Source organism: Sinohyriopsis cumingii, chromosome 1 (assembly GCF_028554795.1).
Source record: "Sinohyriopsis cumingii isolate HCF-2022 chromosome 1, ASM2855479v2, whole genome shotgun sequence".
NCBI classification, from domain to species: Eukaryota; Metazoa; Mollusca; class Bivalvia; order Unionida; family Unionidae; genus Sinohyriopsis; species Sinohyriopsis cumingii.
The window spans coordinates 162,906,482-162,920,427 of NC_142961.1; the positions used below are offsets into that span (position 1 = coordinate 162,906,482).

At 36.5% G+C, this 13,946-nt stretch overlaps 1 protein-coding gene across 1 annotated transcript in view; it reads left to right on the top strand.

Moving 5' to 3' along the window:
- Nucleotides 1-13,946, top strand: part of LOC149808283 (26S proteasome regulatory subunit 4) — a 40,301-nt gene that overhangs the window by 3,745 nt on the left and 22,610 nt on the right. The window contains exons 2-5 of the mRNA XM_089975588.1: nucleotides 2,209-2,262; nucleotides 5,280-5,376; nucleotides 6,623-6,747; nucleotides 12,532-12,717. Coding sequence (XP_089831714.1) covers nucleotides 2,209-2,262; nucleotides 5,280-5,376; nucleotides 6,623-6,747; nucleotides 12,532-12,717 — 462 coding nt within the window. The remainder of the gene's footprint in view (nucleotides 1-2,208; nucleotides 2,263-5,279; nucleotides 5,377-6,622; nucleotides 6,748-12,531; nucleotides 12,718-13,946) is intronic.

Below are 13,946 nucleotides of genomic sequence, written 5' to 3' on the forward strand. Positions count from 1 at the left end.
TATCTGGCCACCATTGTAAAAGTCCATAATAATCAATAATTTTCATTTGGAAGCTTTTTGATGACATTTATGGTATAGAGCATTCCGCAATCATGACTGAATAGACTTTGGTTAAACTTGACTATTCAGTTTTAGAACATTTTTTTATTTTAAATAAATGCACTTAAATCGCCACATTTACATACACTTAGGGCAAGGGGCTTATTACAAAGGAAATTATGAGTATCAGTCTCTGGATAGAGGGCTGGGGGTTAACAAGTGGTCTTGTGTTAGCCAAGTTAGATCCTTACATTTGCAATCCTAATAAAAAACCCTCTTTCTAAAAATAGATGTTGGCTGTGTCGATTCGATTGAAAAAATTTTTGGTTCATTCATATACTGATTTTAATTCTTCATTGTGTTGTCCATGACCAGTTATGGTAAAGTATTATTGGCAACAAAGAAATTATGTTGAACAGTATGATCTGAAAAATGTTTGCATTTGCTCTCATGTACATGGTACAAGGGTTGTTTCAAATAAGTTTAGAAATCTTTGCAACTGCCATTTTATAGTGAACTTTCAGAAAGTAAAAAAGAAACATTCTTGATTCAGGGTTGTTGATTAAGCATTTGTACTAACTTGCAATTATAATACTGTAATCTAGTTACTCAGTTAAAATTCATATTGCCAAAATACACTGCATATAACAGTGTTTAATGCAAATATGCATACTGGGAAATAGAAGGGCATAATTCAGATAAGAAATGAAAACAACACACACACACACACACACACAACGTGATAGTGCATGTCTTGCTTTGCTTCCACTTCTCCCTATTCAGCTCTCATTTGTCCCTATTCTGTACAAAAGGAGGAGTCACTTCCTAAACTAGAAGTCTAGCTTGACCTCGGCTGAATAATGCATTTTAATATTTATATCATTATTGACAAACATTCAATGCAGTATTGTGATACTGGAAAGATGTGGAAGGTTTTCCATGGTGAACAACCACCGCTGAAAGGTCAGAAATTAGATGATGAACAGAAAAAGCACAACTGTAAATATGAGCAGGAGAGTTAATATGATAAATGCTGGAAATCTTGAAGCTCCGAACTATTTTTATACCCTAGATAAGGTGTGTCCAACCCATGTGGGCATCCTTCACATTGTGCTACCTGTGGCCATGTAGGCAGTCCTTTTGAAAATATGCATTTTAATTAATACTTGTTCCATTTTCTCTATTGCTTTCTGATGTTCTATGTATCTACCTCAATATTTGACTGTCGTATTTAACAATATTATTACAACCATTTAATAAGAATGTTATTAGTGTCATGTAAAAATTATGTTGAATTTTCATATTTAATTATTGAACTGTTCTTCCTCATTTGGCCTGCAGCATTGAGTAATATATCTGCTTTGGACACTTGTTTCTAAAAAAACAAAAGGTAGGACACCCTGCAATAGATGGATTTATTTATTTTTGAAAGTTGAATTGCATATTGATTTAGTAGTGATGGTTCATAATTCTTCAAAGCCAAGCATTCATGTTGACAGTATAGTCTGAAAAGCATACCAGAATATTGGAATTATTCATAGATGTTGTAAAAATTCACATCATAAAAGACACTTGCCTTCCACATCTGACTGTCTTTACAATACACATTGGCCACCTGTAACTCATGGCTGAATGTAGATCTTAAAAACTTGAAACGGTCAGAAAAAAATAGTTTAGATCTATGAAGCAAGAGGATTTAGTACTTCCATCTTTAGACTCCAGACAGACTCAGATTTAATTGAAATGTACAAGTTTTCAGACATATTTTGAGACTGCTCACCTTACTTGAACAAGACACACTAAAAATTACAACAGCAGTATGGTAGAACAGATGTTTGGAATTCATTTTTCTTGAAATGCATTATTGACGATTGAAACAGTTTGCTCAGTGAGGGGTGGCATTGTTATGAGAACTGTTCCCTCCATGCAGAAGTAGGTTATTATGTCCAATATTTAATGCTTCACTCACTGAGTTAAATTTTGTATTTGGTGTTCATGCTTGAATGATGAAAGGGATGATGATGTGCATCTATGCTAGTGCCACACTGTCAACAAAAGAAGCTCATTTGTGACCTATACTTTCCACTTGTCCTAGTTTGTGTGAATTTTTGGCATGCTATGCACATTGAAATAATTAAATTCCTCAATCATATAAAACTTTATTTGCAGGGTCAGCAGCAGTCTGGTGGGGCAGGAGGACAGGGAGATAAAAAGGATGACAAGGTTTGTATTGTGAGATCCAAAATGGAATTTTTATTGTTCCTTCTTGAGCTGTTTTGTGAATTTAATTGTCTGATGAAAATGTGTTGTTCTTAGAATTGAATATTCTTTTTTGCTTAGTATTTGGCTTTGTTTTGATCACTAATTAATTTTTATAGTCATGTGTAGGGGATACATTACGCAACCTAATTACATAAAACTCCACTATTTATGCTATAGCAATTTACTTAGTTATAACCTGCCTGATCTTAGGGAAGAATCTTTTACAGTTACCCCTCAGCTTAGCTTGTTCATGAATTCCTCAGAAGATGTGGATTTTTAAAGGGTCTTTGAATTGCTTCATGATGTTATTCAGTGTAATATAAATTATGTAACTTAAGCTTTTGTGGTGAAATGGTATTTCAGAGACCAGTACCCATATTCTCCCATAACAAAATAATCTTTTTCCACGTGTATTAAAAATGATGTCCAACAAAATTCTGTAGAGTTATTCATGTAAAAGCTAAAGTTGAAGTTTTGACGTTGTGAAATATTGGTCAATTCCAAGTTTGATAGGTTTTGCTAATTAGGCACTTTGCAAGCATGTGCAATATTTACGATTTTTTGACAGTGGCATTATGTGACAGTCAGTCACAACAGTTGGTCTAAATGTTTGTAGAATTCAGGGCCGCTTAGACAAGAAACCACTGAAGTTAAAAATAGTACAATCGTTTGCCTTGAGTTGGATGCCACATCTTGAAAAACATGCTGAATTGAATGTACATTTTTGCTTTTTGTAAGCAACCTTTTGTGAAAACAATGTAGCACACCGAAGACACTAAAGTAATAGCTGCTTATCTTAGTTTTTTGTTGTTGTTGTTGTCTGAGCAGTACTGATTTATTCATTCACTTAAACCAATTTTTTCACAGCTGAGAGGGGCTGATATTTACAGTTAACACGGAAAGCCAGAAGTGACCCAATACAATTTGTCATTTGTTTAATTATGTGTTACATCCTATTTTGTTATTTTTTTTTACTTTGTTGTCATTTATATCCAGTTTTTGAATAAAATGATAAGTTTAGAAATACATGATGTTCAGTTGGATTTTGATTAATATTCAATAGAATTTAGCATACACATTGATTTTTATTTAAGTTATCAAACAAAGGTATTAGGACTTTTATGTTTGTTTATCCTGTTGACAAGGGCTGGTGAAATTCCATTGCCTGATGTACCAGGCTAAACATTTTAAAACTCATACGAGTAAAATGTTTTCAAGGTTTAGTCTGTGACAGGTGCTTTTTTTTATTTATTATGTACTCAGTTTGTTAATTCACAACCTGTGGTATTACAATAGGTTATCATTGTTAACTGTAATATGTGCATGATTGCTATTACTGCTTGACTGTATACTGGGCTTAGCAACAAAATTGCCAACCAATAAAAACACTTCAGACAAAACAAATCCGGTATAAATTATTAATAGTATTTTAAACAGTCTTTTACTTTCGTGTTTACTCAAGAAAGATAACCATAGCATATCACCCTTTGATTTCAATCCACCAAATTTAATTACAGTCCATTTCCTTTGTGAACTGACTAAATGACAGTCATGAAGTTTTTATTTTTTATAATTTACTATTGTGAATATCGACTTCAGTATGTTATATTGTGATTGAAGCAAAACAATTGCACTAAAGCAGCAGTCTGTGTTTAAATTTTAACAAAAGTATTCTATGATCATTTTGATTGAAGTAGTTGTCAAATTGGATAATCTTTTCAGTATGGAGAAAATGAGATTATTATATTATTTTCACAAGGAAGGCCATAAGAAAGATTCAAAGAAGGAAACTTATGTAAAAGTGGAAGGATAAAGCGTAATCTGAGGTAACTGTTCCTCCAACACGAACCGCTCCAGTGGCCTAGTGGTTAGAGCATCCGTCTCTGAAGCAGAAGGTCATGGGTTCAGACCCTGGCCAAGTCATAACAAAGACTTACAAAAATGGTACTAACAGCTGCCTCGCTTGGCACTCAAAATTAAGAGGTTAGTGTTAGGACTGGTCGACCTGGTGTCAGGATAATGCGACTGGGTGGGACATCATGCTGCATGTCTGCAGCGATGACTGAATTTTTTTTAAAGCTGCATTAAAAATCCTAATCAGACACATACACACACACCTCTCCAAAGCGACATTAATCAGACTGTTAAATATGATACATCTAAGAGACCAAGAAAATTTCAGCTGCTTTGATATTATCCATGGCTTGAATTCATCAACTCTGAAGGAAAGATGTTTTGCACATATTACAAACAATATCCCAAAACAGCACAGGTTGGAAATTCAGCCAGTGTATTTGTCAGCAGAACTGACAGATTGAGGATTTAATCGAGCAAATCTCAGGACAGTTTTGGACCTCACAAAGCCTGTGCAGCATGGCGTATGCATGACACTAGTCAGCATGTGTAGATAATCCCTGGAGTTAGAGTTGCTAACACTCCACCAAAAAAGGCCATTTTAAAACAAAATGAAATGAGAAAAACAATGAGAATTATCTTTAACACAGTGTACACCCTAACCCAATATGGAAAACCATTTTCTGATAGAGAATCGTTGCATGTGCTTCAGTAAAATAATAGTCTTAAACTTGGTGCTAATTATAATAACATACTTGGGACAAGAGACTTTGTTCTATTAATTGATCAAGTCATGATAGAAGAAGTTGGGGAAGATCTGAATTTCCGTAAACTCCTTTCTGTTCTTGCTGGTGGAAAGACTGATGCTTCCATATTAGAGTGAGAATTAGTGTACTGTTATATAAGATACCTTGATAATAACAAAGGCTAAAAGATTAAGGCCTTTGAAGAAATAAATATGTTGTATGTTGCTTCTTTTGTTGTTAACATGGAATAAAATGCATACAATCAAACCTAGGCAAGAGATTTTCTTAAACCACTTGTCTCGGACAAGTGGTTGAAAACAATATTTGATTAGTTCTGGGAACTGTCTCTTGCCAACCTAGATATGCATTGCATTTCAGGAAAAGAAGAGGAAGTATGAGCCTCCAGTTCCAACACGTGTAGGAAAGAAAAAGAAAAAGCTCAAGGGTCCAGATGCTGCTAGTAAACTTCCACAAGGTGAGAAATTGTTTGTTTTTTTTTAAATTTTAGTGATGTGTAAAGCATATAAATGTGTCATCTGCCATTTGTTATTGACAGTATTAAACTTGAGAAACTGTTTTAAGGAATTAAAAATGTAGTTTTATAGCATGAAAATTAAACATGAATGACAGTTTAAAAGTCGCATAGTCAGAGGTCTTGGAAACGCGTAATCATGTATTTGGATTTTGAATTTTTACATGGGACACAGAAAATCACATAGGCAGGAGTCCTCCATACACATGCAATAGCTGGGCGGCAAATTCAGAAACTTGCCAGTCCTGCTTCAACCACCTGCTGAGTGGGAAAATGTTTTGATCAATTGATCATTTTAGCTGTACTGAAATTTACAATGACAGAATTCAGTGGCTGTAAGGTCCCCAGATGTATATGCTGTCATTATAAGAGTACATCAAAAGAACATGACCCAGTAATTGGGCAGCAAGTTCAAAGACTTAAACTAGCTGCTGACTGGTGGGAAAATGTGCTGATATTTACAATGACTGGATTCTGAGGTATGAAGACCCAGAGATGTAACTGGTCATTATAAGGGTACATTAAGTGAACAACGTTAGCTTTCAATATCTTGTTCATTTCCTTGTATAGCTGAATAAGTAGTGTTTATGACCTCGAAATCAAGACATGTCAAGATTGAGATAAAATGCCTTTTGCAAATTTGGATAAGTATTTTGGGGTTAAAGGGCAAATAGACGAAGATTATAACGAGATTCAGAAGAGTGCTAAAGTTTCTAAAACTGATAGTTTAGAATGGACATTAGCCAAGTGTAAGAAAGTGTGTGATGCCTGGCTTATTGTTTGGAATAAGTCCTTTTCTTGAATTGACAAAATTCAGTCTGACTCTAATTGACAAACAAGAGCTATATGTCAGTGATGTAAAGAATTTGGAAAATTAAACTGCATGACAACTACTGGTTCTTCTCATCTGGACAATTAGCCACTTCATGTATGCCCAATATGCTTATGGGAGCGGACTGCAACCTTTTCTGGTGGGACTCCCAATTTTTACCAAAATAGGAGTCCTGGTCTCCTAGTTGTAAAATCCTAGCGAGACCTCTGATAGTAATTGAGAAACAAGGTTTTCTTATGTCATTTAGAAATAAATATTTAAACATTTCATATGCAGAATTACGATAGTCAGTTTTCTTATTAGTAAAGGTTTTGCAGTTAAAGGTGCATGTATTTTCAAATTTGTGTTTACATTTAGTAACTCCCCACACAAGATGCCGACTGAAGTTACTAAAGTTGGAGAGGATCAAGGACTACCTCCTGATGGAGGAAGAATTTATTCGAAACCAGGAGAGGCTGAAACCTCAGGAGGAAAAACAGGAGGTAAGAAGAAAGCACCTTAACTTAAATACAGAAGTGAACTTTTCTCTTAACGAATGAATTTTGGAAGTTTTGAGATAAAATCATATGGCTGAAATGTTTACATTGTATCTTTTGTCTTGTCAACTTTATGTATGACACTTGGGATTTACTGATAGATCAGATTGCTTTGGTGGCCTTGTAGTTAGACCATTTGCCTTGGATGCAGGAAGTTGCGGGTCCAAACCCTGGCCGAGTCATACCAAAGACGTATAAAAATGGTACTAGTAGGTGCTTTGCTAGGCGCTCAGTATTAAGAGGTTAGTGTTAAGAATGTTGTCAGGACAATGTGACTGGGTGGGATATGATGCCACATGTCTGCAGCATGATGATGCGCCTTTGCTAGACATCACTATAAACTGCCACACTGCAGACATCATAGCTATATGACTGATTTTGTTTAAAGCTACGTTAACAATCCAAATCACACACACACATACTGATAGTTCTGTAGGATTTCAATTTGAGACTATAACGCAGTGACAGAAATGTGCATTTCATATGTAATTAAGAAACTCTACACTTCCAAGTTCATTTTATGTCATCACTTAGTCATTGAGATACAGCCATTTAAAATTGTTTCAGCAAAAAATATTCACACATATAATAAAGTTAATTACACAGATATTGCATTTGCCCTTTTTTTGTTTAGACGTGGGGTTGTGATTTTTTTCTCAGAGGTTTGAAAGTTCTGATGTTGTTACTAATGATTTTCACCACAGGAAATTGGGAATGGGCTTTGTGACCATCATTTTCTGTAAGAATTAGACTAATTAGGAATAGAATTAAGTGGAGTAAATTGGTGAAATTGAGGATTCTGTTTTGTTTTGAATTATTTTTCTTTGGGCACGGGTTTGTTTTTAGCCTCTGGGGAACCCTAAAAGAATCCTAGCTCAAGTATTTCCTTAGAATATTGCGTTCCTTGGACCGTTGAGAGGCACAGGTCCTCACTTTGTATAAACAAGTGCTCGAGTACCTAAGTATGCTTTGGGTACATTTTAGACTCTAGTCCAAATTTGGGATTCGGGTACTTGAGAAAAGAGACAACTCTTAATTTGGAAGGCATGTTATGAATGATTTTCTTCTCATTTAAATTAAATGTGCCTTACAGCAACTACAAGGGTACCTATTATTTCATTTGCGTCGTGTATATATGAGGTCTGTTCATTATAAATACAAGGAAAGCTGCTTCTTTATGACTTATTTGATTAAAAATATTTTGTAAGCTATATTATGTGTGGCCTAATAGAGACTGTATTGATGTTCTTTGCATTTCTTATAGATAGCAATGTACTAATAATTTGCAGTTAGATTTTCATAAATGTCTGGTGGTGTGGGTGACTTTGCATGTTTTCTGACCTGGCTTGAGTAGTGTGATTGGTAATAGAAAGTTTAAATACTTGCTGCCATGTTGAGTCTGCCACTTCAGGTGTTTGAATTCTGTGTTTGGTCCCCATTGCAGCCCAGCTATTTCTTCATTGATTACAGTTCTGATCACATGAACGTTAAGAAAGAAACTCCACTTCTTTTGAATCCAGCCGTTTCAGTAAGAATAAAAGTTACACCTTTCTGATCAATAAATCATATAGACAAAGGGAAGAAACTCTTGCATATTACCTCCCTATTGCTATGTAGCTACCTGTATAGTGGATGCGATCAATCTTTTAATTGGTACTGTAAACAAGATATTGTTATACCTGGAATCCATCCATTCGTTTTTCAAACTTTTTTCAGCAGCCAATGTATAAAGTTGGTGCATACACAGAGTTGCAGTGTTGTTACACCATGTGGTAACTTTATTTCAGTTTAATATGGCAAAATTTCCATAATTTGTAATGTCATAGTAAAATGTGTCTCAGACTGCTTTGTGCATGTTGGCTGCATACCTGTGGGATGTCTTGGTTTGACTAGCAGACAAGTTTTCTAGGTGTTTTCTCCAGGTAAGGATCACCCTTTTTGTGAATTTTAATTGCTCGTTGGTCTTTTGTCTCCCTATCAATTCAGGTGAATTATGATTTTGGAGTGCAAAAAGTGCAAATGATTCAAGGTTACCAATAATACACATGAAATGTGTTTTGGGGTGTACCAAGTTTTAAGGTATTGCATTGTCTGCATCCTTTATTTGGAAAAAACATGGTCCAGTGGTCTTCAGAAACAGTTTCGGGGTAAGGAAATATGACCAAACTCCATACTATCTGACACAGGTATCTTGAGTCAGGATCCACACGCAGTCCATCAATAGTGTAACTGGGGATTCTACAATGGCACACTCACCAGCAGTTAAGATTCCTTGCAACCATGCTGGCTGCAACTGTCACTTCAGATGATAGACACAGCAATGTCAAACCCTGTGCACTTCTATTTTGCGATGCACATTAAAACTACGTTAAAAATCCAGATCACACTCACACACACAAGCAGAAATCAAGACCCCAGTAATGCCATAGTTTTATTTTTTGTGAGCCAATTACCAGTATCGTTCTCACCTCACTGGCAATGGTCCCACTTAGAATATATAATATCAGCACTCTGAGCTTCAACAAAGATAGTATAGCTGAGAATATATTTTACCCTATGTTCAACAAGAGTGGTAGCAGTTTTGTTATGCCATTTGAAGCTGACAACAAACATTGTTACTCCATCATCACTGTTCTATTTGGCATTCTTAGCTATTTTCCACCTCAGCAAAAGATGGAAGAGAGCAGTCATGGGAACTGCCATGCCACATGGCCAAGGTTGTTGATTGAGTGGACTATCATATTATGGCCAACACTCGGACTGCCTCATGCAATTCAGATTTGATGAGATGAGATGTCCTTTTGTGTGGTTCCAAACTTAAACCAACCAGAGTAAATGTACCACACTCTTTTTTTTTTTCTCACCCCTTGTTAGGGGGCAGGGGATGGTGCACTGAGAAAAGCAGAAGGCATAAGAGTTGTCCCTTTGGTTCTCCTGGCTTGTTCCTTCCCCCCATCAGCTGTGTTTGTCAGAGTTTCAAGAGAGGGTGATCATCAGCAGGAGGACAAAAGAAACATGCCACAGCAACGACAGTCCTTTAGTAACTTTGCAAAGATCAGGAACCCTCAATTTCACAGACAATCTGGAGAGGGAGGACACCTAGATACCCCTCCTCCCTCCCCCCCCCATTTGGAACTTGACATTGACACCAAATTTCTCCTTCCTGTTGGTGCCATTCCAGTGGGTACAGAACACATGTTTCAGCAAATTTGATCAGCCTCTTTCCTGACAATGAATGGGTGATCCAAGTTGTCACAGAGGAGTTGCTGATCTCACTTGTCCAGCCCAAACCTTTTATCACCCCTTTCCATGATGGATGACCTGGAAAACCTCATGAAAGTTGATATTTTACAAAAGGAGATAATACTTCTGCTCTCAAAGAGGGTGGTAGGGATAGTAAGAAAACTCTGTTCTGGCTTTTACTTGAGGCTGTTCCATGTGCTGAATTCCAAAGGGATGCTGCAGCAGGTTCATAGACCTGTGCTGGCTCATTCAGTTCCTTGATGCTTAGATGTTCTAGATGGAGGTGGCACAGCTGGTATCGCTTTTAGTGAAATGGGATGAAAATGTGATCAGCTTAGAGTTGAAAGATGCATACTTCCACATGCCCATATATGCATCATCTTGCAAGTATATTTTGCTTCAGTTACTCTGGGATGTGTATCAGTTTCACTTTCTTCCTTTCAAAGTAAGTTTCACTAAAACCTTGGACTGTGTCATCACCTTTTTTTGGATGTCCTCCTAAGTGAGGGCTGGTGTAAGTTCAACCCTTTTGATTTTGCCATAAGATGCCTTTGAGATGAAGGTTATTCTTAATGCTTCCAATGCTTGGAAAGGCCTACTCCACTGCACCATGTATGGGTAATCTTGATAATATCAGACAGCACTATGGAGGTGAATTATCTTCTCAAACAAAGGAACTAAATTATGAGACTTCTGTGTGATGGTATACGGTGGTCTTGTGCTGGTGTGCCCAATATCATATCATAGTTTCAGGCCGATTTTGCTGGTTCATTATCAAGATGAGGTCAACTGCTTCACATTGAGTGATGTCTCCACCCATCTTTCATTGGGTCTGCACTGTTTTGACCTTAAACCATAAACTGTCTTTTTACATCTTTGTCTTTCTATACCATGACACCTGCCCAATAGATGCCCAAGTGATCACATGATGTGGGGGGCCTCAGTTTCCCACAATTGATCCTGATTCTGAAAGAAATGCAGAATGCTGGGTCAGCAATCTACTTGGCCTCACAACAGACATTTCCAGAAAGATAATGGCAACCACTGTTTCTCAAGCAACAAAGGTCATCAGTTCTTCATCGATATCTGCACAAGCACCTTCTTGTTTGGCACTCACCAAGAAAACTTTGTGCAGGAGTAAGTTCAGCTCTTCGAAAGTGGAGAGAATCTTGAGAGCTAAAAGATGCCCAATTTTGAAGTCATTCAAGGAAAAAGTGGCGAATCTTTGTTGGCTATTGTTGAGACAGTTATGACACCCCTCTACTAGTGAACAGGTAAGTTCTTAATTTGACTTTTTGAGAACAAAAGTTTAGCCCCTATCACCATCGATAGTTGTTGCTTCATAATTTCCCACATGTTGATGCATCATGGGAAGGAAGATATTCACAGGATTTGTCTTCTTGTACAATTTTGACCTGTTGAGGCCATGCTCACAAATTCTCTTTCATAATTGGAACCACTCATTGGTCTTAACTTGGCTCAGTTCATCTCATTTTGAACCACTATTTTCTGCCTGCTGAAGCTTCTAACAAAATATTTTTTGATAGCCTAAACTTCATTATAGAGTGAGCAAACTTCATGCCTTGTCTTTTGATCTGAACTACTCCAATTCTCTACATTTGTTTCGGTCATCCTGAGGTTCCAAGACCCATTTGGCATCTGTGTATAGGCAATCAGAGATTTGTTATTATTCCTGTCTTCGGTTGATCTTTTCCAAGAGGCTGCAGGGCCTGTTTCATGTACTTAGGTGTCACCTGATGCACACGAAAAGTGTCTGTATGCATTAGCAGCAATTCTTCCTGCCTGTTGCGGCAGAAAAGTAAGATATAGCCTCTCAGGTCCCTGCAAATTTGAATATCCATGTTTGCTTAAGCTTAGCTTGAAGAATATCCAGCAGCCAGTTTGTGGCAAGGAGATTAATCTGTAAGAATTTCTGCCCTTGACTATATGATATATATATAGATGAGAAAGACAACATTTTTTTTTTGTTCTTAAAAAGGGGGCTGGATTCAGGAGGTAGCATAGTTTATGTTCCTAATGTTAATGTCATCAGATATGTATTTTTTGAGAGGTCAAATTTACAATAAAATTTCCTTAAGAGGAGAGCGGTATTGTTAAAGAAAATGTTGTTCTCTCTTACTGTGTTCTGATAGCTTTAGTCTTTGATTTTCTTCATAAAAACTAGTCATTATTATTATATGGAATTGTCAGGAATTTTTGCTGTTCAAAAACGTAGAGATAATTTTCAGTACTTTCAGTCCTTGGTTTTACAAAGTTGTGCAACAACAAATCTTCTGGAATTTCTTTTAATACATGCCTATTAAATTCATTCATTTAACTGTGTTCAGAAAGTAAATAAAACAAGCACTATTTTTCTTTTTGTCTTTCACACTTTTACTGACCGATACCATGTTTGCTTGTTGCTTGAAGAGTTGTACAAGCCATAATTGGCACACAAAATGTCAAATTCAAAACTATACCTTTCAGGAGGAGAGAACAAAGGTTGATGAGCTAAGAGGTACTCCAATGTCAGTTGGCACGCTAGAGGAAATAATCGATGATAACCATGCCATTGTGTCCACATCAGTTGGCAGTGAACACTATGTTAGCATCCTCTCCTTTGTAGATAAAGACCAGCTGGAACCAGGGTGCTCTGTTCTTCTCAATCACAAGGTAAGTGATACATGTATGGCGATACATATCTTTTAATTATTGTACATCATTATACTGTTTTGTGCCCCATCACAAATATGGTATGGGTATTTAGTGCTAGCCTTGTCCACCTGCTATACCTCCTTCCAGTTATTCATTTAAAGAGGCCTTTTTGCTTTTGTATATGCATGTGCATGAATACATGTGTGTATAGATACATAACAAGTGAAACTTGGCAAGACTGGTACTTGAATAAACTGGTAAATCTTTTAAGTTGGTCATTAATTTTGTTTCTGGGCTTGTGTCTGTATATGGCAAAATACTCATTTTATTGTATGCTGTCTACTCAGTTACCCTAATCTGTATCAATTCCTCCAGCTATAGTACAAGTCACACGGATCATGTAGGTATTCAACACCGACTATTAAAGTAATGGGTGTCATTTTTTAGAATTTGATTCTACATACCTTTAAGTGGCAAGTATTCACTTTATTTGGATTTGTGTGCATCCATATTCCTTTGGAAGGTATTTATTTAGATGCCCCAAGAGGTGCATACGGCAAAATCAATGTTAAAGTATGTAGACATTTTTGGACGAAATGCACCCAAAGGTGTGATCCAGTACAATCCAGATTGAATGTTGCAAGCTGTGATGTCACAATTAAAGCTACACATATTGATAAACGAATTCATCCTACCCTCGATTGTGACGATTCCACTCAACGCGATCATATTTTGACCTAAGTTTAGTACATGGCCACCATTGTAAAATTACATTGTGATAGATAATTTTCATCTGGAAGTTTCTTGGTGCAGAGCATTCAATAATCAGGATTGAATAGACTTTGGTGCCAGAAAATATATGTTCAATTTTAAAAGAACAATTTATATTTTATTTAAAGTTAGTAAATGCGCATGCATGACCCATGTGACTTGTACTATAATACGTAGTGGTGGTGTTCTCTAACACTGATTGGTTTTCATGAATTAAGTTATAGCTCAACAGGAACATCAGAAGATTGTCATGAACATGGTTTTAAAGTAGTTTGGACCGAGTTGGTAAGATAGATATGGGTCTGTAGTTATTGGCATCTTTGCTGCCAGATTTATGAATGGGGGTAAGTTTTTATAATTTACATGACTGGGGAAATACTGTGGTGGATATACTTAAATTACACATGTGAGCTCTGCTATCAAATATTATATTTGCAGCAGCCCTCACGAAACATGGACCACTATTATCTAGACCT